The sequence below is a fragment of the Calonectris borealis genome, chromosome 2, assembly GCF_964195595.1.
Source record: "Calonectris borealis chromosome 2, bCalBor7.hap1.2, whole genome shotgun sequence".
NCBI lineage: Eukaryota > Metazoa > Chordata > Aves > Procellariiformes > Procellariidae > Calonectris > Calonectris borealis.
Genome location: NC_134313.1, coordinates 47,374,081 through 47,397,902, shown reverse-complemented (window position 1 = coordinate 47,397,902; position 23,822 = coordinate 47,374,081). Strand labels below are relative to the sequence as shown.

The 23,822-nt window shown below is 37.2% G+C and overlaps 1 protein-coding gene across 4 annotated transcripts in view; it reads left to right on the top strand.

Moving 5' to 3' along the window:
* Positions 1–21,026, top strand: part of UBE2V2 (ubiquitin conjugating enzyme E2 V2) — a 31,330-nt gene extending 10,304 nt beyond the window's left edge. Inside the window, exons 2-5 of one of the 4 annotated variants that reach the window (XM_075141892.1) lie at positions 8,188–8,251; positions 9,220–9,365; positions 12,572–12,697; positions 20,155–21,026. In XM_075141892.1, coding sequence (XP_074997993.1) covers positions 9,321–9,365; positions 12,572–12,697; positions 20,155–20,301 — 318 coding nt within the window. In that variant the 5' untranslated portion in view covers positions 8,188–8,251; positions 9,220–9,320 and the 3' untranslated portion in view covers positions 20,302–21,026. Of the gene's footprint in view, positions 1–8,187; positions 8,252–9,219; positions 9,366–12,571; positions 12,711–20,154 lie in introns of all 4 variants that reach the window. The other 3 variants (XM_075141890.1, XM_075141894.1, XM_075141893.1) reach the window with 3 other exon arrangements.
* The last annotated feature ends 2,796 nt before the right edge of the window (positions 21,027–23,822 follow it).

The following is a 23,822-nucleotide window of genomic DNA, read 5'->3' as shown; positions in this document are numbered from 1 at the left end:
TGTAAGATTTCACTTAAGTGAAATAAATAGAAATTATCACCGATGTAATTCTGAAAAGGAATATTACTGTAGTTAATTTTAACCAAAAGGTAGGTTTTAAGAAGAAGGTTCATAACTTTCACACTGCTGTGACTGTTTCTTGGCTCCTGCTTGGAAATGTTCCTTGGCAAGTGACGTATCTTCATAAGAAAAAAAAACCAAAAACCAAAAACTGATCATAGAATCATTAAGGTTGGAAAAAACCTCTAAGATCATTGTGTCTAACCGTTAACCCAACACACCATGCCCACTACACCATGTCCCTAAGCACCTCATCTACACGTCTTTTAAATACCTCCAGGGATGGTGACTCAACCACTTCCCTGGGCAGCCTGTTCCAAGACTTGACCACTCTTTCAGTAAAGAAATTTCTCCTAATGTCCAATCTAAACCTCCCTTGGTGCAACTTGAGGCCATTTCCTCTCGTCCTATTGCTGGCTACTTGGGAGAAGAGACCAACACCCACCTCGCTACAACCTCCTTTCAGGTAGTTGTAGAGCGCGATGAGGTCTCCCCTCAGCCTCCTCTTCTCCAGTTCCCTCAGCCGCTCCTCATAAGACTTGTGCTCCAGGCCCTTCACCAGCTTCATTGCCCTCCTCTGGACACGCTCCAGCACCTCAATGTCCTTCTTGTAGTGAGGGGCCCAGAACTGAACACAGTATTCGAGGTGCGGCCTCACCAGTGCTGAGTACAGGGGCACGATCACCTCCCTAGTCCTGCTGGCCACACTATTTCTGATACAGGCCAGGATGCTGAAATGCATACTTTAACTTCAATGTAGTTCCTAGAATTCCACCTCATCTTTGAAGTCTTCCAACCTGTGTGCTTTCAAATTTTTTTTTTTTAATTTTAAATATTATAAATAAAGGCAAAAGAAGTTAACCAGTTACAGAGCTCCTACATAGTCAAATGTATAATGTATTTTATAAATACATGTATAAATATATATATATAAAAAATTTTAGTCCTGCAAAGAAGCAGAGTAGCCCATTCAGTTCTTACCAGCTCTGTTGAGTACAGGTGAATTCTTTAATTCTTGCGAGATGGTAGTTTTCTAATGTTTAGGATTGTAGCAAAACTGGCTGTAAATTGTGATAAACATTGAACACATTGAGTAAATGGTCATTTGCTCTATACGTGTTCACTGATGTACATCTATTTACTTGAGCTACTCATCTCTTTTCTTATTAAGTCCTGAAGTTAGTAGTCTTGTTTTGTTTATTTGTTTCTTTTGGGATGAATAATTTCATTTTACATGGAAGTGGATTTTTACCTGATTATGTCAGACTTGTTTTTCTCCTTGAACTTCTATTCCTAGAAATTTTCCACAGTTATGTGGAACTAAGCTTAGTTATGTTAGTCTTCATGAGTCTGCAGATCTAAACTGCTGTTGCTTACAGGTTTGCCAGTTGCGGACAGTAATGACAAGACACTGTTCAATTGATCTGACACAATGCATACTTTAGACACTATCAAAATGGAGAAGAAAGCATTCAAGGTCACTGTTGTTTTTGAGGGGTTGCCCATGATTAATTTTGGAAGCAGAGTGTGCTCTGGGATCTCTGTTACCTGTTGTCTTTTTATGTCATCTATCTGTACTGAGCAGCTTTAGTAAAGTCCTCCAGTATTCTGTTATCATTGATAGAAATGCATCTATTTGGTTTTATGTGACAAAATCAGTGATGACTGGAATGTTCCTGTGGAAAATATTATACTTGCATTATATGGATATTTCATCCATATATGCTAGAATTGCTTAGTACCTTATTCACCATCCTGATCAATGTGTGTGGGCCACATATTGCTACTAAATACCTTCATTCCACCATTTAAGTTAACATAGTACTTCCTCAATTTCAACTCAAAACTGTTAATGCAGAGTATTCTGTTGCCCAAATTTCATTGCTTTGGGACATATTTGCTGACGGAAAGTAAAGAAAGATAGTGTATAGTAAATCTAGCTTCATGAATACTACTGATAGATAGAATTAAGAATTTGAATTTTACTGAAATGTATCAAAACTTGGTTAGAAAGCAGTTCAGAGAAGTGGGATATACCCGTAATTCTAAGAAAGCAGAAGTTTCAATTAACAGAAATATCAAGATGTATCAAACCCATTTAATGAAGGTACAGTTTTCTCAGTGCAGGCTCACTGTACGTTTAGTAGCACATGGTTGTGTTGATTCACAGATCGAGTTCTGCAGCAGGAATTGGATGCTTTAGTAGTTACTGGAAAAAAATGTATTGCTTTTCACTGAAAATGTCTATTTGCCTTGAACAAGAATCACGTTGTTTTCTTGGTTATTGGAAACAGTGCTTTTACTATGTGTGTAGTAACATTCTTGATTTAAAACAAACAAACAAAAAACCTCACTGTTGAATTGCTGCATTCTACTACTAGTGGTAGAGATGGAGTTGTTTTGTAGACAAAATTGCCATGTCCAACTTGATTAATAGGCAGGTTACTAGAAATACTTTTGGTTTTTGGAGCCAAGTTACTGTGATCAACCTTAGATAATTACAATGTAATTACAGTAAACCTGGTAATACTTCTTGAGAGTAGGTTCCTGATAGTAAGTCAGCCATTTTTTTGTGTGTGTATTCGCAGAATTTTTTACTAGGCAAAAGAGTATCTGATGTGAGGAGGGTAACTAGCAAACAAAAATATGGATCATGTTTTTTAAAAAAATAGTTTTTTTAGAGAAGAGTGTCTTCCAAAAATTTAATTTCAAAGGAATATTTTTTGCAGCCAGAACAGAATATGTTAGCATTTCACATGGCCTAGCCCTCTTTTCTCTCTTTTTTGTGTATTGCCCATTTCAGGGCCTATTTAAGGCTTTGATTGTTTTACGTTCTTTTTGTGGGTGTGTGGTGTGTTGTTGTTGTTGTTAGTACAGTATTTCAGTTTCTTGCTGTATTTTGTCCAGAGCAAGATGACTTCTGAATTGTTCAGGCTGAAAGGAACCTATGTGTTTCTCTTCGGAATTTTTTATTTCTTCCCCTCCCTGCCCCAGGAGAAATTGTATTATGGCTTAGAATTTGTAAGGCTGACATCCCTCCCCCCTTCCCTTCATTAAAAAATACTTCAAAAATACTTGAAAAATTTTTCTGCCAGCCTGAAGCTGTTAAATGGGGTTTGAGAGTTTTTCTTTTTGTTACCAAGCTATACATGTTTTTTCAGTTTCCATTAGCTGGAAGTCAGTGGGCAAAAGATAACTCATACATTCAAAATTGTTTATACTACAGACTTTTCCTGACACAGCTATCTCAATCAGGAAGAATAGCATCCCTGACAGTATCCTAGCTGTGTTAACGTATAATTTACTGATATAACTTATTCTTGGGTCCATATTAAGATTTATTTTTATAACTGTGTTGGGGAGTGTGCTGGCAGTATGAGCTGTGCTGGTATAACTATGGTAAAAGGCTTCTGGTATGGATGTAACTTTCAGGAGTGATTGAAGCCAAGAGCTAAGGAAGATTTTAAGAGAAACCGAATTTTGGTGTGGATATTGTAATAGACAATTATTGTAAAAAAAATAGTTTTGGATGTAACAGAAAACCTCACACAGAAAACCTATAGTTTGGATATAACAGAAAACCTCATTGGCTCTGAGCCAATCTATGAAAAATTAGTGTTATGGCTCCTTTTTATAAGCGGCAGGGAGAAGAGTAGAGTGTAGGTTACCCCACTCTTGCCTATTACATCGCAAAGAATCATTTGATATGCAGGGAGCTTGGACTCCCAAATGTATTTGAAGGAGTGTGTCCATGTGAATTGTTTAAAAATGTGATTTAGTGTAGCCAGTGTGCTCTGTCAAATTTGACATAAGTACAGTTGTGTGTTCTGTCTTGATGTGGATTAAATCTCTGTACTAGTGGGTGATCTGACATTACCAACTGTGGAACTGTGTCTTGACATACTAGCAAGAGCAGGTCCATCCAGGCAATTCCCCTTTATTGCTCCAGTGAAAGTTGTTGGTCCTGCTAAAGGATACTGAAGATTCCTTTTTTTTTCCCTTATGTTTTTTCAGGTTATGCAGATTCTGGATAAAAGCATACCTGTACCTTCTTTTCTAACTTGTCCTGTGGGATAGTGTACTTCTTGCTTCTATTAATTTGGTGGTTTAGAATGTAATGTCTGAAGTAGCTCCATATGTATGGAAACAGATCCTCCTGCTTAATTTAAGTCTTTGTTTACTGATTCTGCTTTTATTCTTTTCTCATTGTTCCAAGGTATTACATTCACTGTTATTTTCACAGATTTCTAGTAGGTACCAGTTTCTGTATTCCAGTTTAATGATTAAACTTCTAAATGAAAAACTATTGGTATATGTAACCATAAGTGGGTGTTGTTTATTTGTTTAAGTGAAATATGTTTACTTCAACTCTTTGTGAAAACTTGGTAAATACTGTTTGACAGTTCCTGTGTACGGTTTTGGGGGGTCAGGAGGTATTTCTCAGTAAAATCCATAGTGAGGTAAGTTTTGCAGATAAACTGAAAAGAGGTTGAGGGGGAGGTTGCTTTTATTGCTTTTGGTGTTTTAATCTTGATGAACCCAGCTGTACTTTCACATGGAAAGCCTTAGTCCATCACTGCAAATAGCTGTGCTGCATGCAGTGCTGTACCTAGCCATTAATCACAGCCTACTGAGTGGAGCTTACCACTCCTACAGCTCTGCCAGTGATAAAATCGCATGACTGCTTTAATCCCCTTCACTTGGAAGCAAGAGGTTTTAGCTGAGGGATGCCTGTTACAGGGAGTAAAAGCAACCTGTCTGCACTTGTCTGAAGCCGGTTAGTGGTCCCATCAGCAAGTGGAACTGGGGAGAACAATATTTGGCAGGCCTATGGTGGTGAAAGGCTAGAGCCATTTCTCTCTTCAGTTGCCACTACTTGTTCCAGAAGGTACACCTGAGGTCTGGTAGTCAGCTGAAGAATGGGGTGGTTTCTGTAATTTCCTATTGCTGATGAGCTGCAAACTAGAACAGAAGGATGTTGTTTCATTGTCCAAATTCTGTAACTGAAATGCTGATTCTTACTCAGATTCCATCAAGGAATATTTCAAAGTTTTTAGCAAATATTTAATGAATTGTGTTGTCTGGATTAGAGACAAAACTGCAAGTTGTGTATGCACCATTAACATAAAATTTAGTTTGTGCCCTCTGGAATATGTGAAATAGTGAGAAGAACAAGAATTTTTTACTTTATGCTAGAAGCAAACTTAATTTCCAAAAGATCCAGACCGTCATTACCTGGTTTTCTAGATAGAAGTTCTTGCTGTTGTTTTACTGGAAAGAAGGCGCAATCTTGTACACCTATTCTGTTCTTCAAGCCAGGTAGATTTGTATTATGTAAAGGTTATAGCATGACCAAAACAAACATACAGAGTGCAATAGTGTGCCTGAGAACGCGCTCAGGACAGCATCAGCATTTGATTCCAGTTCATTTTGCTGGTAGTTTCTAAGACTGTAATTATAAAGGTAAGGGTGTTTTTTTATCCACTGTGTTAACTTTTAAAGTATTCCTTGTCACTTGTCAGAAATCTATCAACAATGGTTTTCTAATAAAACTTTCAGTAGTGACTTCAATTGAAGTCACGAGGTATTGAAAGGAAAACATTAATCGTATATGCCAGGGACATAGAAGCAATTTAGTGGGGTTTTTATTTGCAAGCTAGGCAATAGTGACCTGGTAATCCTTTGCTGCAAAAAGCTCTAGTAGACATTCATAATTAAGATGTGCACAGCTTGTTGCTCTGCCCCTCTGATGTCAGTTGACAAATCAGGGTATCTCTTTGGAAATGGGTGGGAGAGGTTGTTGTCCAAATCTTAAATATAGGATTGCATAAAAAGAAAGATCTTGTGCATTTCCTATGAACTCATAAATAAAGGAATAGAGTATGTTTGCGGAAGTAAACTAAGTACCTTAAATATAGAAGTGCTCTTATGAAATCGTAGTTTTATCTTAATTTATACAATAATTTCTGGTGACCCCAACCTAAATGTTCTAGGACTGTGTAACTTTCTGAAAGGGAACCTGTCTTTGGTCCAGTTTTAGCTGAGAACTAACATCTTTTTTTCTGGGAGTTTTTTAATGGGTTTGAATCTCAGAATCTCAGTAGGGTAGTGTGGTGTGGTGGGTGGTTTTTTGGGTTTTTTTTGTTGTTTTTTTTTTAAAACACTAGGTGTTTTGACTCTTATTTTTAACTTCAGAGCAGTGTTTTGCTACCTAGTTCTAGCACTGATAGGAATGTTAGGGTGGGGAGCCTGGCACTTGCTGTCAGGTGTTTTTGTCTCTTTTTAGACCAGATCTAAATTATTTTCTGGAGATGTTCTGGAGATTTCCTAAGTCCTTCACTGCTTCCCTTGGGCAGTTAGGGGAACTAGTGAGCACAGACAACGTAGTGGAAAAAATGTGACGAACGCAGGACAGTTATAAGAGGTTGTTATTTTTTAGTAACTGTCATCTCCTACGGTTTGTGTGTTGAGTAAAATTTTATGATACAACTGGGCCAGTCCAATGGCTTTTTGCCACAAAAAGCTCCCTCATCCCCACACCCATGGTTTTGCAAAGGAAGGCACTGAAAGACACAGCAGTCGGCTCTGGCATTTGTTGATCTTTCTTCCTGAGTCAATTCAGTTGATTAACTGGTTGGATTTGATTTTTGCCTAAAGGAAAAACAGCTTTTTGCTAAATTAGTGTGCCAGTTTGGCTAATAGAGGAGCCTGGTTAGTGCAAGAGCAACAGAGTTTTGGGAGAAGGCATGGAACCTCTTCTCCTGGCAATGAGCAGTTGGGTCATCTCAGCTGCACTGAAAGGTGATAGCAGGTGATCAGAAATAACCTTGAAGCCTATTTGCTACCGTCTTTTATGTGCCTTTTAAAGAGGTAAACTATAAATCCAAAGTTCTGCTGTCAGAGCAAGAATTCTGAGAAATGGTGGATTTAAGCCACTGCAGAAGTCTAAGATAATGATTGGATGCTAAAGTACGTGGGTTTTGGGGATGGGAGTTGTTTGTGAGTTTTTTTTGTTTGAGGCTCCACGTGCCAGTCAGAAGCTATTCAGTCATGTGATGCAAAACAAGAAGTTTAATAGAAGTTTATCCTGCTGGTTTAATTTCTTTTTTTTTTTTTTTTTTTTTTTAAAAAAAAAAAGATCAGCATTAACCTTTTACTGGCTCCATTCCAGAGCATGTATGAATCTGGAGTAAAAGTAAAAACCTTGTGCTCTATAATGTGATAGAAGTGTGATTGTCAGTTCTCATCCCTAATCTGAATTAGATATGTAAATGTATAGATCTAATGTTAATAACAAGTCAGGATGGGACCAGAGGGATAGGCAAATGAATTTCGATGAAGCTTTTTAAAAGGATCTATGCTAAAGTATTGAGAAATGATCTGCTCCTTGATGTTCTGTGCTAGTACTTTCAGGTAATCATATGTGAACTCTTATCTGTGAAAATAAGCTTCCAGAGTAGTTTCACTCCATTAAAACGTGTTTTTACATCGAGGTTATCTGAGTTTTTGCTGCCATGATTGCACTTTCATGCTGGTACTTGTCAGATCTCTCTGTGAGCTGGGCTGGTTTGTTAAGCTGTCAGGAGACTAACCAAAATGTATAATTTTCTGCTCAGTTAGCAAGCTAAAGTAGCTCATTATAGGCTCAGATGAGTGGTAATACCAAAGCAGGAAGGAAGGTGAGGCCATACATGAGTGATTTAATTTCCTTGCACTGTCCTGATACTATACTCTTAATGCTTTTTCCTGGGAATTTGGAGAACTTGGAGACAATTGTTTCTGCAATTTTTAGGAGCCTCTCCCTAGTCTGTGTTATTTAAAAAAAAAAAATGTTTTAAACACAGTTTAGGAGAAACCATAGTTACGCAAGATAAGCTATTTTTGCTGAAGGGTATGTTTATCTGTACGTATTGACTAAATAATCACATTGTGTACTATTGGTCTTAATTTTTTGCATAGAGACTGCTGGAATACAGACTAGGGTGATGTAAAACTTGAAATCCCAGTGACTAAATAACTGATATGAAAAACAGTTTTCTTTGACCCCCATCTTTTTCAAAGTTGCATAGTATGTATTCCTTGCTAACAACTCTGTATGTACCCAGTCTTAAAGTTTTAGTTTTACAGAGTACCTGGATTCTTCCAGTACAAGAACGGATCTCTAGTAAAAATCATGGAAAACAGTATAGCTGTAAGTAGCTATAAGAAAAAATATATAGCTATAAGCAGCTATAAGAAAATTGAAGTTTTATTGTATTGTAATATTGCTACTACATCATTACTGTCAAATAAAATTTGCACAAAAGCATACCACAATTGCATGCACAAGTGTTAATTAGGTTTGTTCCCTACATCAGTGCTGAAATACCATTTTACCTTCTGTGATGTAAAGCAATTAAACATCCACTTGTTTAACACCTATCAATATCTGTTTTCATGTATAATAATCAAAATTCAGTAATTATAGTTCAGTAAATGAATATTACTTGGCTCTCTTTAGAGGCAGTACATCTTCATATTCTGTTGTGAATATGTCATTATCTCTCTTCAACAACTTAATCAGTGTTTCTGTGCTTCTTATGTTTTTTCCTCTGTTAAGTGGGAATAATAATCACTAGATTAAAAAAGACTTGATTTTTTAAATTTGTTTTCAGCTGTTAAAGTGTTGGGTTTTTTTTAAATCAAATGAAGTCAAGTGAAAATGTTTCAGTCTTTCTCTTACAGTTTACATTTATTAAGATAATTTGTGTTAAAAGTTGCATTCTTTAATTATTTTTGGAGGGAATTTGCCATATCGATTTTGTGTGGATTCTAGTTGAGTAGAACTTGATAGACAGTGAATTGATTTTGAAATGTACTGGCTCTAAACAGTACTGTGCTTGGGAAGGAGAACCTGAATTAAGCCATCTCAAACTAAAGAGAATTCTCTTATTTTCTCTTTTATAGTTTGTATTGCTATCACTTGGTAGTAACTAGCTTCCAGTGAAGTGGTTAGTTGCTTCAAAACAATTTGAGTGCTAAATAAATTCATGCAGGAAATATTTTTTAGCTTTGAAAGTATATTCAGCAGATGCTAGTGCATAACGTATAAAAGCAATGAAATTGTTTACCTTTTCCTTAATGTGAGCAGTATTAATTACATTCTCTTCTTTTTTCTAGTTAAAGTACCTCGTAATTTTCGCTTGTTGGAAGAACTTGAAGAAGGGCAGAAAGGAGTCGGTGATGGTACAGTAAGCTGGGGCCTTGAAGATGATGAAGATATGACACTCACCAGATGGACAGGAATGATTATTGGGCCACCGAGGGTAAGTGTGATGAATTAAAATGTTTTTCTTAGGTTGTAGGCAATACAAAATGCAAAAAAAGGTTACTTTGCTACAGTGTAAAGGAATTAGTTAAAATTGAATGTATGAAGTTGTAGAAACACTGTATATTCATGTTAGAATTCATCACTTCCTGGCATGTTTTCAGTCTAGCCTCCCCTACTACCTGTTTCTGCAGCTGTCTGTGTAAAGCCAGTCGTGATTTGAGCCTTATTACTGAGTTAGGAATATACTCAGTCTATATTTCCATCATTACTGCACATAAGTGTACAGTGATAGTATAGTAAACGGGGTAACTGACTTTCCACAATTTCAATTCTGTAGCAAACTGACAATGTATTTTTCAACTTTCACAGCTTTTATCAAAGTCTTTCAGTATAGCAGTTTATGCAATTCAGTTGAATCATGCCTAAAGACCAAGCAGTTTTTAATTACCTCAAATAAGATAAAATATATACAGAAAGTTCAAATCCTTGTGACCTTTTAAGTTCTGTAGAATGTCATCTAGGCTGATAAAACCTGCAGAAGAAGTAATCATCTCTAGTGTCTGAGTATCAGCCTCATCAGATACGAGTGGACACATCTTTACTTGATGTGTAACTTTTGTGCACGCTTTCTCATGAGTTACAATATGATACAAGAGATCATTGTGTAAATGAGAACTTTAAATGAGTATACTTCAAGTAGCTCTACGTTAGCGTATGTCTTTCACTGCTAACATGAGGTTACTATCTTGTGTGTCCTTAGTGCTGCAGAGTTTATTGAAAGAACTATCCAAGACAAGAACTGAGATCAGAAATTGGCCTCAGCGAAGATAATGTCTTCCAGAGTAACAAAGTTCCACAGTTAGATTCAGTGTAATTCAAGCTCCTTTTGGAAGTCAGAGTTAGTTGTAACTTGCAGGAGACTGTTTTGAACATCTGCATAATTGTGCTGAGCTCCTAAGATCTGGATGCATTTGAGAGAGAACCAATTTAAAATATAAGTGTCATGATGGTGTGCTTTGGATACAAGCTTCTGTGGAATCACAGTGTTTGAATACATTTTGAAGAAAGTTTGTAATCTTATAGGTTTTTGAAAAGAACTTGCAAATTGGAGCTAAGTAAAGTAGTGTCTCCCTGACTCTCCAAACAGCCTGTGGCTGGTTTCTGGTTCAACCTAAGGTAGAATCCTAGGACATCTTTGAAGGGAGTGATTATTATGTAGGAGCCCATATGTTTTGAAAAGTAAAAAAAAAAACAACCTCGGATGCACTTTTAATTCTGGTCAATTTATATTGCTGTCATTTTATTTTCTTTATGAAAGAGTGCATGCAAGTAATAGTTTAGGCCTTTTCAGGGACGTGCAGTCTTGCTGACAGAATGACTTGCAGTACATGGTGACTGTAGAAAGTGAAAGCCACCAGCTCCCAAGCCAGTGGTGGTATTTTGATGAGAAGAATTGCATATCCAGTTTTAGGATTTGTAGATGATGAGTATTTTTGGAATTGGTTGAGATAGGTAGACAATGTGCAGTTAGGCAGAACACAGAAAGTTGCCAATACCATCCACATCATTAATTTCTTCACGTATATGGCTTCTCTAGAGCCGTGCAAAAATTGCTTATCAATTTTTTTTCTTCCTTCATTTGAAGGGTGAGCCAATATGGAGGGGGGGAGGGGAAGATTTGTTTTGGATTAAAGGAAACATTTTTCTGACCCTGGAAAAAATGGGGGGGGGGGTTAGGCTTTTGCGGGAGCTAGCCAGGGATGCTTGGCTTGCAGTAAAACAGTGACTTGAAAAACTGAGCAAAATTGAGAAGCTGCCTGAATAGGAATAAGGGAATGAGAATGAGTGCTGTTCTTAGAATTTTTCAGAGTTGTGAGCAGTGTATACATGTTTTGGCCTATTTCCACTATAACTGACAGCATCCCTCTCTGGGGAAGTAAATTGTTTTATCTGAATAATGAGAATTTTTATTACTGTGTTTTCTTGCTGTGGTGGCAGCTATGTTACCTGTAGCAGAACAAGATTACTTTTATTGGGCCTTTAGCTTTTAATGGGAAAGAATAATAGAAAACCTTTTTTCTAACAAAGGATGTCCTGCTTCGCCTTGTTTCTTTCTGACCCACTTGCTGCTTAGTCTCTGTGGCTTCTTGAAATTATAGGACACAGTTAGGGTGCTTCAGTAGTCCGATTTCCACTCTGCCTTTTAATTGACGACAGAGTGGACTGTCATTTGATAACTTGACTGCATGCTTGATACTTCTGCTTGGAGAGAGTGACAGCTGGCTGATGCAGAACAGCTTAAAGATGGTACTTCTGGAAAGTTCAGAGGCATGTTACTGCTTTGAGTTCATGTTAGCTGTATCTGTTGTGCCAATGGAAAGACAGATGTAGAAACTGGGTTTATTTTTCTTTTGGAGAACAGAGGCACGTGCATCAGTGACCAGCAGAGCCACTGACATTTCTTATTATGCATGGCCTACTTGACAACGTTAAAAAAAAGATAGAACCGTATTAATTTCTAATTGGACTTTCTCAAAATACATTTGCACTTAGAATGATCTGTTCCATGGTCACTTTGGAGTGATGTCTGCTGCAAACTAGCTGTCACTTTACTGTCCAAAGTTTATAAATCCTCTAGTAAACCAAGCAATCCTCAGCTATGGAAGTCTTAGATATCTTCTGGAGTGTTAATTACTTCTAGAATATGTTTTTTGCAAATACTATTTTAATCTTGTTCTTGGTTGTGTCTTAACTGTTGGGTTATTGGCATCTTTGTCTTTCTCCATTTCCAATTTTTTTGCAGTGTTAGATTTTTTTCACAGGGGAGAGCGGTAATTTTCCTAAAAATTATTGATTTTTCTCTCAGCACCCTACTGTGCCAAAGTTGTTTTGGGAATGCAGGTGGGTAGGAGGGATAAGAGTAAATTAAAGAGAATTAAAAAAAGAACTGTATTCTGTTAAAACTTTTGTATGGTACAGTCAATAAGTAGTGTAATTTATACATATTCATCAAGTAATCAATATAACCAAAACAGTGGAATATCAATCAGTAATCCAAGACTATCAACTGGTGCATAATATTAACAGATTTATAATTATTTCATATCTTTTCATCTTTATTCCTCTTGCCTTTGCTTTGTTTTTTTTTAATTAATATTCAGCTTTTGGTAAGATGCATTAGTCTGTCTTTTTGCTTTCTAGACAAACTATGAAAACAGAATATACAGTCTGAAAGTAGAGTGTGGACCTAAATATCCAGAAGCACCTCCTACAGTTAGATTTGTAACTAAAATTAATATGAATGGAATAAATAATTCCAATGGAATGGTAAGTTGAAATGGTAAGATCAACCATGTTGTTAATCTGTACTATAAATTATTTCTGTGTGTGTAACCCAGCAGGCAGCTAAACACCACACAGCCGTTCACTCACTCTCCCCCCTGCAGTGGGATGGGGGAGAGAATACAGAAAAGAAAAGTAAAATTCATGGGTTGAGGTAAAGACAGTTTAATAGGACAGAAAAGTAAGGGAAAATAATAATGATGATAAGAGTATACAAAACAAGTGATGCACAATGCAATTGCTCACCACCTGCCGACCAATGCCCATCCAGTCCCCGAGCAGTGGTCGCTACCCTCCAGCCAACTCCCCCAGTGTATGTACTGAGCAGGATGTCATATGGTATGGAATGTCCCTTTGGCCAGTTTGGGTTAGCTGTCCTGGCTGTGCCCCCTCCCAGCTTCTAGCTGGCAGGGCATGAGAAGCTGAAAAGTCCTTGACTAGCGTAAACGCTACTGAGCAACAACTAAAACATCAGTGTGTTATCAACATTATTCTCATACTAAATCCAAAACACAGCACTATGCCAGCTACTAGGAAGAAAATTAACTCTATCCCAGCCAAAACCAGGACAGTATCCACCCCTTATTCTATACCATCTACGTCATGCGCAGGTCTCATGCTTTCCAATACATTCCAATTAATCACCACCACTTTTCCTGTCTTTTGATATATACACAGAGATATCATTGCCTTAGTTTATGAGCCATCCCTCTAAAATGTCCGTTGAGTTTATTTAGTCCATGACTCTGGGCTCCATCTGTCATAACAGTCCTTCAGGGCAGAAGAGATGGTGTGTGGTGTTGGATTGTTGCATGTTAAAGCCAATTCTGGTTCCATCAAATTTTGATTGCCTACTACTTCAAATCTTTAGGTATTTACAATATGTTAGTGGTTCTTAGTGGCTTATCAATGAGATGAGAATTATTTATAGTATTGAAACAGTTGTTTCTTTTAAATGAAGCTGAAGATTTTAGTTTTGAACAGAAAAAAAAAAGTTTAAGCCATGTGTAGGTATTTCCCTTGTAATACTCTTATAAAAGGGGATTAGATTAATATTGTAACAGGAGTACTACAAACTTTATCTGATGTTTCCATTAATTAAAAATGGAGGTTATTCTTGATGAGTCTCACTCTGGATGTAGTAACTCACCTATAATGAACCGATGTATTTAAACTCTTATTTTCTTTATAATGGGTTTATTCAAATCCAAGGTGATTCTGAGCTTCAGTGTTAAGATCTTTTGATATAGATGGTAATCACTTTCATTTTGAAGATCAGTTCACGTACATGAGCAATAGCAGCAGCTCACGCAAGTTTGTTACTCCATAATTCACTAGGTACTTTAGTCCTGTGAATAACTCTGAGATACCCCATTGCTCAGTGAAAAGAGATGTGAGCTGTCTTGCATTACAGTAGTGTATGTGTATATCAGCAGGAAATACAATAATATATCATACTTGTCTGTGTGTACGTTTGTCTCTAGTGAATGCAAAGTAATTGGGTTAAGGTTATACTTAGAAGTGAGTCAGAGAGCATCTTTGGATTTTAAGTAATTTGCAAAATTTAAAAGGGAGGTGGACTTGCATTTGTGTAATTAACAGTACTGAAATGTGAAGCTTAAGTATCTCAATGACTGTAGAGGAGGGAGAGTTTCTCAGGGAGAGTTTCTTAGGGGTTCATTTGAGCTGTTGCAGGTGCTAGGATAGTGTACTGTTTGGTCATCCAAAGCCAGTGCACTAACACTTCAGAAATAATCTAAAATTAATTTGAAAGTACTTCTTGCGTAGCCAACAACTTTACTCTACCTGAAGATCTTATTAAAATTGCTATCTACAAACCAGCTGTTGCCCTTCATCACAACGGTGGCTTGTGGCCTAAGTATATGTGTTTATTAAGAGGTTGTGACTAGCAGAAGCTGCCAATATGGAATGCAGCACAGCTTTTGGTATGTTTATAATATTATTTTCATACCTCTCCCTAGTAATGTGTATTATTCTGAATCAGTAAAGATGTGTGCCCTCGTTGCTTCATCTGTGCATGCCTGAGAGTATAGGTGTTGGTTTCCGGAAGCAGAATCTCAGACCTGCAGAGCCTGAAGGCTTGTGTTTACCGAGTCAGTCGGCTTGAGCTTTAGTTTGGAGAAGTCTACGCTCCCTCAGCTTGCTGAGGAATGGGGTGAATACTGTGACAGGAAATCTGCCTGGTGGTTTTAAAAGCACTGTTAAAATCCAGTTGTCGCTACAGGAAAATTTGATATGTACAAAACCTTAATTCAGTTTTTCCCCAACAGTTCTATAAAATAGTACATCTTATGAAGGATTTGCTATGCAACCACATAACTTATTTTTTTAATGGATTTATATAGGACTAGACAGTATTTTTAATGAAAACAGTTTTCATAACTAATGAATTTAAAACTCGTTTAGTATGTAATTTTTAATGTGCCCATTGTCCTGGTATCTTGCATTTTAGCTTATTTTGCCATTGTGCTCACTAGAGTTGTGCCAAATGTGTCAGATAAACTGGAGGCACCTTCAGCATCCCTGGAACAGTTCATGTTGCTGCTTCCTATTTTAATTCCTTTGTGTTTCTTCCAAGCTGCTCTCTCACTTTCTGATCGTCTCTCATATAATAGATCATACGCGGTTTGCTGCATTCTTTCAATGAATGACAGGGTTTCATCGTCAGACTACTATCCATGCTTCTGCACCCTGTTTTTTGACATGTGGCCAGCTTTTGATCACATTGCTTAAAGTTGAAAAGTCGGTGACTTGCAGAAAAGAGACCTGAGATAAACAGCAATTGAAATTGTATGTTTTATCAGTATTATCATACTACTCAAAACATTTGTAACATTGTTAAGGAACATTTTACAGGAGGTGTGTGCCAGTTAACACCTCAGGAAAAGTAGAGCCCCCAGTATGAGTTTAGAGAGTGATAATTTCTGTTGAGTTGGAGTGTGAATGGTGGAGGGGGGAGATGGATATGTGCTAGAGTTAATGGTGGTCTAAGGAAGCTAGTCTCAAACTGCCTTGTTGGCAGTCGTTCTCAACCTTCTTGACTTACAAGTCCCTTTATACTTTGCATGAAAAGTGCACGTGTGTAATAATTTAACCGTACTGACAGTTACAAGTTTATTGACTTTTTGTCAATATTATTGACAAAATAATTCAGAGAGGAGTTTTGCTTGTAAGTAACTTTTCCATCAGCGGTATAACTTCGGGGATCCCAGAGATCACTGTTCGATAAATTTAGTGCAGGAAAGGAGAGGGCTACTTCAGGAGTATTTTATCTCAAAAGACTAAACTTAAGTTCTCTGAGTCACCCTGTTAAATTGCCTTCCTTTTCTTATCTGCAAGTTAGTTTTTGTGGTTTTCTGCTTTTCAATTTGCCTATGGAGATACTGCGTTTGTATACGGAATTAGGGTACTAAGTTCAGAAAAGCTAGTCCAAGTACTTATATAGGGTTGGACAAAATGCCTTTATGTGCTAATGGCATCACTGTTGTAAAATTGTTTTTAAATTATCATTCTTAGTGCTGCGGGGTCTTTTCTCTTGGAGACTTGTGTATCCTGTATTGATAAAACACAGGTTGCATTCTGACGTGCTATTTACTTTCCCATGGTCTTTTGAGGATGTCTGATTTTTGCATCTGTGAGAGCGCTCTTCAGCAGTCTGTCTTGCAGGATTTGCAATCACTTCTGTTCATTTAAATACCATTTACAGCTGGAAATATTTGTTTCTTTTGAACTCACTTGGGACTCTGGCAGCTATAAATCTGTAAACTCTTGTCCACTTACTGCTTTGAGTATGTTTATTGTAGACTAAGCAGTTTGCTACTTCTTAAAGTTAAGATATTGGGAACATTTTAAACACTGAATACTTTGCGACATTGTATAAAATTATTTATTTTAATTTCAATTGTTTAGAAAAAAATTATGCATTATACATATTGCTTCTCTTGCTATTGTTTAAAGATTTACAGTGATGTACCCCCAGAATAAAATAGTCTTCAGGTTGCTGTTTTCAGCTTTATTAGTTTTTACGTGACCTTGAAATTTCTCCCTCTGTGTCCCAGGATGTGTATTTGAATATTACCTAATGCTTTTGTGATTTGAATATCATTTGTGTCATTCTTCCAATATCTTATCATTGTTCTTCATAAAGTGAATTTATTGTGCACTAACTTGGAAATAAATTCTGCAACAGAGAAAACAGAACCTGAGCCAAAATCTTTACTGCTGCAAGATGTCATGAAAAAAGTTGGTGACTTGCAGAAAAGAGACTTGAGAGAAACAGCAACGAAAATGTCATGTTTAGCAGTCTTAACTCAGAAAACATTCATAACATTGTTAAAGCAGAGTTTACAGTCTGTGACTTTGTTGCTACAAATTGCCAGCCAAGAAAGAAAAGCTGGAGGAGCTTACTTGTAAGTGATCAGGTCTCATACTCCAGTACAGCCAGCCTATGTGGAATTGCATTGTTTGAACAGCACTAGTGACTGACTGCTATGTGCTGTAATTGAGGCAGATCTCCAGACTTGAGAAAGCCTGCAAAGGCACGGTTGAGGAGAAGCGAGGAAAAGGAAAATGGTAGGAAAGCAGAATTGCCAGGCTGAAGACATTCATTTGGGGAGTCCCAGAGCAACTGCCTTTCCAGCCATTTTTTGCTAACCCAGTCTTTATCTGAACAGATAATTATATTAGTTTTCCTTCTCAAACGTACCAAAATCTAAACCTACCTTTTTCTTCTTATCCATGTTGGTTTACCTGTGTCTTCTAAAGCAGTTTATTATCACATGGGCTGCATGTCCTCGTTAGGAATCTTCTGTTGCAACCATTACCTGGTCCTTGATAGTTGTTTACTGTGGCTTCTTTCCCTCCTATTTTTCTCAGGGACATTATTGATTTTTTTTTTTCTTTTTTTTTTTTTGGTCAGGTCAGTAACATGTAATGTGATCTCTCCTCAGCTACTTTAGTAGAAAGTATTGTGATTCAGACTAACATGGAAATTTTTTAAACTACTGGTCTGCCAGAGGACTTATACCAAAGCATTCAGGGAGTACTCTCACATTTTGTTCCATTTTGCTAAGTTGAAGAGGATGTCAGGTTAGCTGCAGAGAATGTTAGTAAGTGTGTCTGTGTGTGAGAGGGGGGAAATAAGCTCTTAAACATCTGCAGCTGTATGCTAAGTGAACATAAAATCTGAGCCCTTGTTTCTTCTGTTACCATCATAGTTAACCACCATGAAGTTTTTCTTCTTTCTGTAGGACTGCATGAGGAAAAATGGCGGTCTCATGCATTTCTCATGGCATTTTCTATATAGAGAACAGTTTTGAGTAGTGTGATATTTACTATTCTAACTTTTGAAATGAATTCATATTGTTCCTAGTTTGCTGGGTCCAGCTTGTTGGATAGAAACTCTGGAGTGGCCGTTAAATCTTACCTAGAAAGATTGGAGAGGAAGAGATCTGTAAGAGCTTGGTACCTCAGAACAAAGATTCAGGCTAAATGATGCCTTACTTAAGCTGCTACTTGATAACACAGGTGATCTCTTATCAGAATTTCCCTTTTACTCACTGGTGGTTTTATCTAATAGTCTGCTTTTTAAGAAAAGAGAACCTATTTTCTAGTTGCAAAGATTATTCTGCTCTGATACTGCCTCTTTTATCTACCATATTAAACCAAATACCCCTTTTAAAAAGTAGTAGTAGTAGTCCAGGAATTACAGTGGTGGTCTGACCAGTGTTACTTTCAAAACCTTTCTGTATTAGCTCATCCATTCATGCGTGTTTTAAACTGGCATGATCTTGCTGCATAATGGAGCTTTCCTTTTGATGCTCTTTTTCTTCCTAATTCATTAATGTTTGCAATAATTATTAAGTAATCTGACTGCCTTCTATACTGTGGTTTGATGATATGCTGTCTTTGGCAGCTCTACTGACTTTAAGGGGTTCCCAACTCTGGGCAGAATGTTCTTTGTGTGAAGAGAAATGCTTATAGTGCTGAGCTGTGAATTGAATGAAGGATCCTGCTTAGGCACTTCTTTCCAAGGTGTTTTTTTAAACTGGGTGGGTTCTATGAGTTCAGGTCAGAAAGTAGCTCCACATACATTTCATGCTTCACCTGAGCTGATAGGCAGTAGCACTGTTAAAGGAACAAGTGCCTAGTGAGAGGGAGCAGAAGTTTCTTGGGTTAGTATTGCTGCCCAAGCCAGCATGTTGTTAAACCTTGGGCTCTATTTCCTCCTACAGAAAGGTTTAGTCTCATCTGGTGGTCTGAAAATAGACAGCCTCACTTCGAACAATCTAAAAATAAAACGTCTGTGTTAACCTTCTTATTTCTGATTCCAGTGTTGTTTTTTCTTTCAGTTTGCCCTAATTAAGATGGGATAAGAAACTTCTTGATGTTTTATGCTGCCTAAATCATAAAGCAGTGGTTTCCAGCATTTACAGCCATGTGGGCTGCCTGTGCTACTCCGCCAATGGAATTCAGTAGCGTGCAATAGCCCTGTTCCTGCCCATGGGCCTGTTTTGCAGTTGCACAGCTGTAGGCCCCTCTGTCTTCTTAAGTTCCTCCTTGCAGGGGCTGGGTGGCCAGGACTTACCTGCTGCCAAAACAATTCCCAAGCTGACTTTCAATTGCTGACTTTCCTATGGAAACCTCCTTGTTATAATATAATTGTGTAAATTGTCCCACAGGTTTTATAAACGCATAGGAGAAGTCCCATGTCCTTTCCTTTCAGTTCATATTCAAATTGGTAAGTGATGTACAGTAATCTTCACGGCTCCATAAGATGACTTACTGTAAGAAGGATGCAAAGAACTAAGAAATGTCCAGACATTATGAATCAGTTATTTCAATATTTCAAGCCATTTCTTAGTATACGCAGTGACTCTTGATGTATCAGAAGCATCATGTAATATCGGTGTGAAATAAATCACTAACGATACTTGTAGCAAGGGAAAAACAAGTGAAATTTTCCTTTAGAAAGGTATTCTACGGACTCTTGTGTGGCAGGTTCTTTTAAAGAACTGAGGAAACTCACAAGTGTATGTATTGGCATAATGAAGGTGGTTACTTTTTTCTTTTTGGGGGGTAATTTGAAACAGATTAATAACTTTTACAAGATGTGGCTCCAGTTTTGCAGTGAACGGTTTGCTGGTCTCCTCCCCCCCTTCCCCACCCCTTTCCTTCTCACTAATATTAGTATCAGCACAGATGAAAGGGTCACCTGCATGGATTTTATTGCAGAATCTGTTTCTGTGTGTAAGTATGTGATTGTTTTCCTTAAAATATTTTGTGAACACAGGGACTTTATGCCACAAAGAAAGTGTCAGGGAATGCTTAGACTCTTTCTTAGAACAATTAGGTCAATAGTAGTTATTTATGTAGAGATTTTATATTTCATCGTGACTTACAACTCCCTCTTCTTTTTCCAGGTGGATGCACGGAGCATACCAGTGTTAGCAAAATGGCAAAATTCTTATAGCATTAAAGTTGTACTTCAAGAGCTAAGACGTCTAATGATGTCCAAAGAAAATATGAAGCTTCCACAACCTCCAGAGGGACAAACTTACAACAATTAATTTTAGCTGATTCTCAAACTTCTGTCTTAAAAAAACAACCTTCTACTCATGTTAATGTCTTGATTAAATCTCACAATGCAAACACCCACACATTAAAAGAATTTCAGCTGGTATACATGACCTGGACATTTGTAAGAATATATATATTATATGTATGCCCAATATGTTTTCAGGCACTATGGGAGAAAAAGGCAGCACAATTTTTTTTTTCTCTTATCGAGGCACTGTCATTTAAGCATAAGCCTGAAATAGCCTAAAATTGGAATTCAGGTTTTACAAGATGAAAGCATGACAGAAAGTGTCAGATTGCTGTGGAATAATATATGTTTCTGAAAATAATCTCTTGAGAAGGCAAAATATAAATGGCATGCTTTATCCATCTTGCTTAGTAAAAGAGCTGCAGTTAAATTTGTTTTAAAGTAGCAGGTACAGTGAATACCGTTGCTCATCTTGTTTAATTTTGCAAGGGTGTGGGTGCCGACTACTAGTAGTGTCACAAAGTATGTTCAGGATTGTTTTGATACCTGTATTTATAAAATGGGGGGATTAATTTCTGTTAAGCAGCTCCTGTGTGTTACATGTATCGGACATGGCAAATATTTGTTTACAGTCTTTGTTCTAATAAACCATGCATTTAAGTTTTAGTGAAACAAAGGAAATGTATGGATATGTGATTGAGATTAAAGTTAGTCTTAAAATGTAAATAAAATGTGGAAAGTGTCTGAGGCTGTGCCATTTCTATAATAGTGATGTAATATATGTACAGTAACTTGCAGAAGTAGTGGAAAGCCAAACATAATATTGCTGCTGGTTTTACGTGCACCTTTTATTCTTACCACTTTTGTATGCTTAGTTTACTTGAGAGGTCAAGGTATTCCGTTTTTTGCAGAGGAGTAAGTTCTGTCATCTGTCGTACCACTTCTTTAGACAAGCTTGCACTGTGTGTGTGTGTGTATGTGTATATATATATTTTTAAAAACCCCACAAACAATCCCCCAAACCAACTCCAAAATAAAAACAAAAAAAAAATTTGCCTCCACCTCCCCTCCAGATTCTTTTGAGAAATGAACATAACTTTCACTTTGCTTACTTGACCTCAGAGCAGTTTTCAGACCACATTGCTGAAGTCTGTCCTACTTCTCAGTCCTTTCTCTTGCTTTTGCAGTTGCTGCCTTGATTCTTGCTTTCTTGCATCTTTTGCTCTTTTATGTTTCTTGCCTTTTCTTTCTTGTCCGTTCCACTTTTGCCTTTTCTGAAACACACAAAAAAGAAACTTCAGGAAGCTTTAATGAAAATGACACCTGTAATACAGATGATCATATTTCCATCTGCATTTCATGCATCATATGCCATGACACCACTGTCTTTGTAGCTAGAGTGCTTTCTGCCTCTCCTGCAATTGTTGGTCTGTTTTTTCAATGTATTCTGTCTGGTGGGAACACTGGTTTTAGTTCTGTTACTGATTTCTCATAAGTAAGTAGTTAATGCTATCCTTTTGGAAATTACACCTTCTTTCCCTACCCCCGCCCCCCCCCCCTCCCCCCCCCCCCCGTCTTGGAAAATGCAACCCTTTGTTCGTTTTGATGAGAACATGTAACATTGGGAGCGAGTCAGCTATTTGCATTCAAAATTTTATTTAGTGGTTCTTTTGAAAAACTGAATATAATCAAAAGCCATCAACAGCCAGGTAGCGTTCTTTGATATGCCTTTGCCTATTTCTGATGTAAAGAATGAACCTTTAAAAGCAATAAACTAGGTGTTCTTTTTTTAATGGAAAGGTTTAATTAATATTTGTCACTTTATGCTTTTTAGACAAATTGGGCACTTCCAGAATTGGTAGATTTGTGGCTGCCAGCTACCTCGTATCTGTATTTATATAACATATCATTTGTGATGGTTTGGCTGAAGTGCATTGCAACATTTTCTTACTTGATTTAATTTGAATTATTTTGATGCTATTAAATCTTTTTTCTTACACTTACACTGCTAATCTATATTTAATCAATTAAAATAATGGAACTGTACAGTTCTGAGATGTGAATTTTTGGGAAAACTTCAGCATAAGCTGCTGAGACAGTAAGAAACGCTCATAGACTATTATATGGTTGGTAACATAATTTAAGAGACTAACTTACAGAGCATGAAAAAGGGTTGGTTGTTCACTTGGTTGTATGTGGTGCAAGTTGATCCCGCAACAGCTATTCCTCCTTGTCTGTACTCTAACCATTTGTATCTGTGGAAAATCTGCGTGTCCAGCTGTAAGCAGATACATTTTGCAGAAGAAAAAAAGTGGTGGAGGGATCTCTGACACCAGCGTATGTAATGTAAAGGATGACTAAAAACATTCCTGTAGTGATTTTAAGTGTGTTGGGTTTCCATTTTGCTCACACTGGAAGAAGTCTAAGTGTAATTAATTATGAAATTTTAAAATGTTTTTGACTACTGCATAAAGTTGAGAGCCTCCGCGAAACTCTTTTATTACCTGTAGAAGATTTTGAAGCAGTGCTGCTTACTCACCTCCAGAAAGGTTACGTTGTTTTATTTATGTATTCATGTCTGATCAGTGTTTACGAAGTAATTTGTTTTCTCATGTTCTTGTGGTTTCTCTTGGGTAACCTGCTTAGATGCCAGAATTTTAATTTTCCTCTTATAAGTATTTAATTTGTGTTATGTTCTTTTAGAGAAATTTGAATTTGCTATTGTTAGCAAATGTGTATTTTTTTCTTCTCAAAACTGTATTTGTGCATCTTGCAAAGTAGAGCACCGTTGTGTGAGGGGGAAAGTGCAAAAATTCTAAATACAGTGTTTTTCAGATTGCATTTGAAAATTCGTATCATGTTGATGGTCATCAACTGGGATTTAAACTAGCTTTGGGCTCTGAGGCGTTGCCAAAGCTCTTGTGTTTCGGTAGTTCGAGGGAGGGATAAGTTTACTATGAAGCAAAGAAAAAAACCCAAAGATGGTTTTTTATGATTCATGCTTCGTAAACCTTAAGATATAATGAGCAAGCCTATGGACATATCCACATTACAAATAATGTGCCTTACTCATTAATAATAAAGTACATAAAATGTTGCAGGGTGTGCACTTACCAACTGCCTTGATTGTGCTCATCTTCCTGAAAGCAAGTTGAGAATGCTTGACACCCAGCAAGACAGTTGGGAATGAATCCCTCAACTATTATGAAATAAATGCATTATCCACGCTCCTCCTAAATGTTTGTTATTGTATAGAGGACACCTAAAGGAAAATTTTAGTGCATCCTAAGACAGTTGATCAACTATAATAGTAATAATAATAATAAACTGTGTAATTTAGACAAGTATTTGTGTTTTACATGGTTACTTACATGGTGAGTCTGTGGAAATGTATATCCTATTTGGTAGCTTTTGAGACAATAATTCAGGGCCTACAAATATTTATTACGCTTCTCTCACACTACCTTTTGATGCAGAAGGCTCATATAGCAGGCCAGCTGGTAATCAGCCTATGACAGAGGCAGGATGGCTGACTGCTACTTG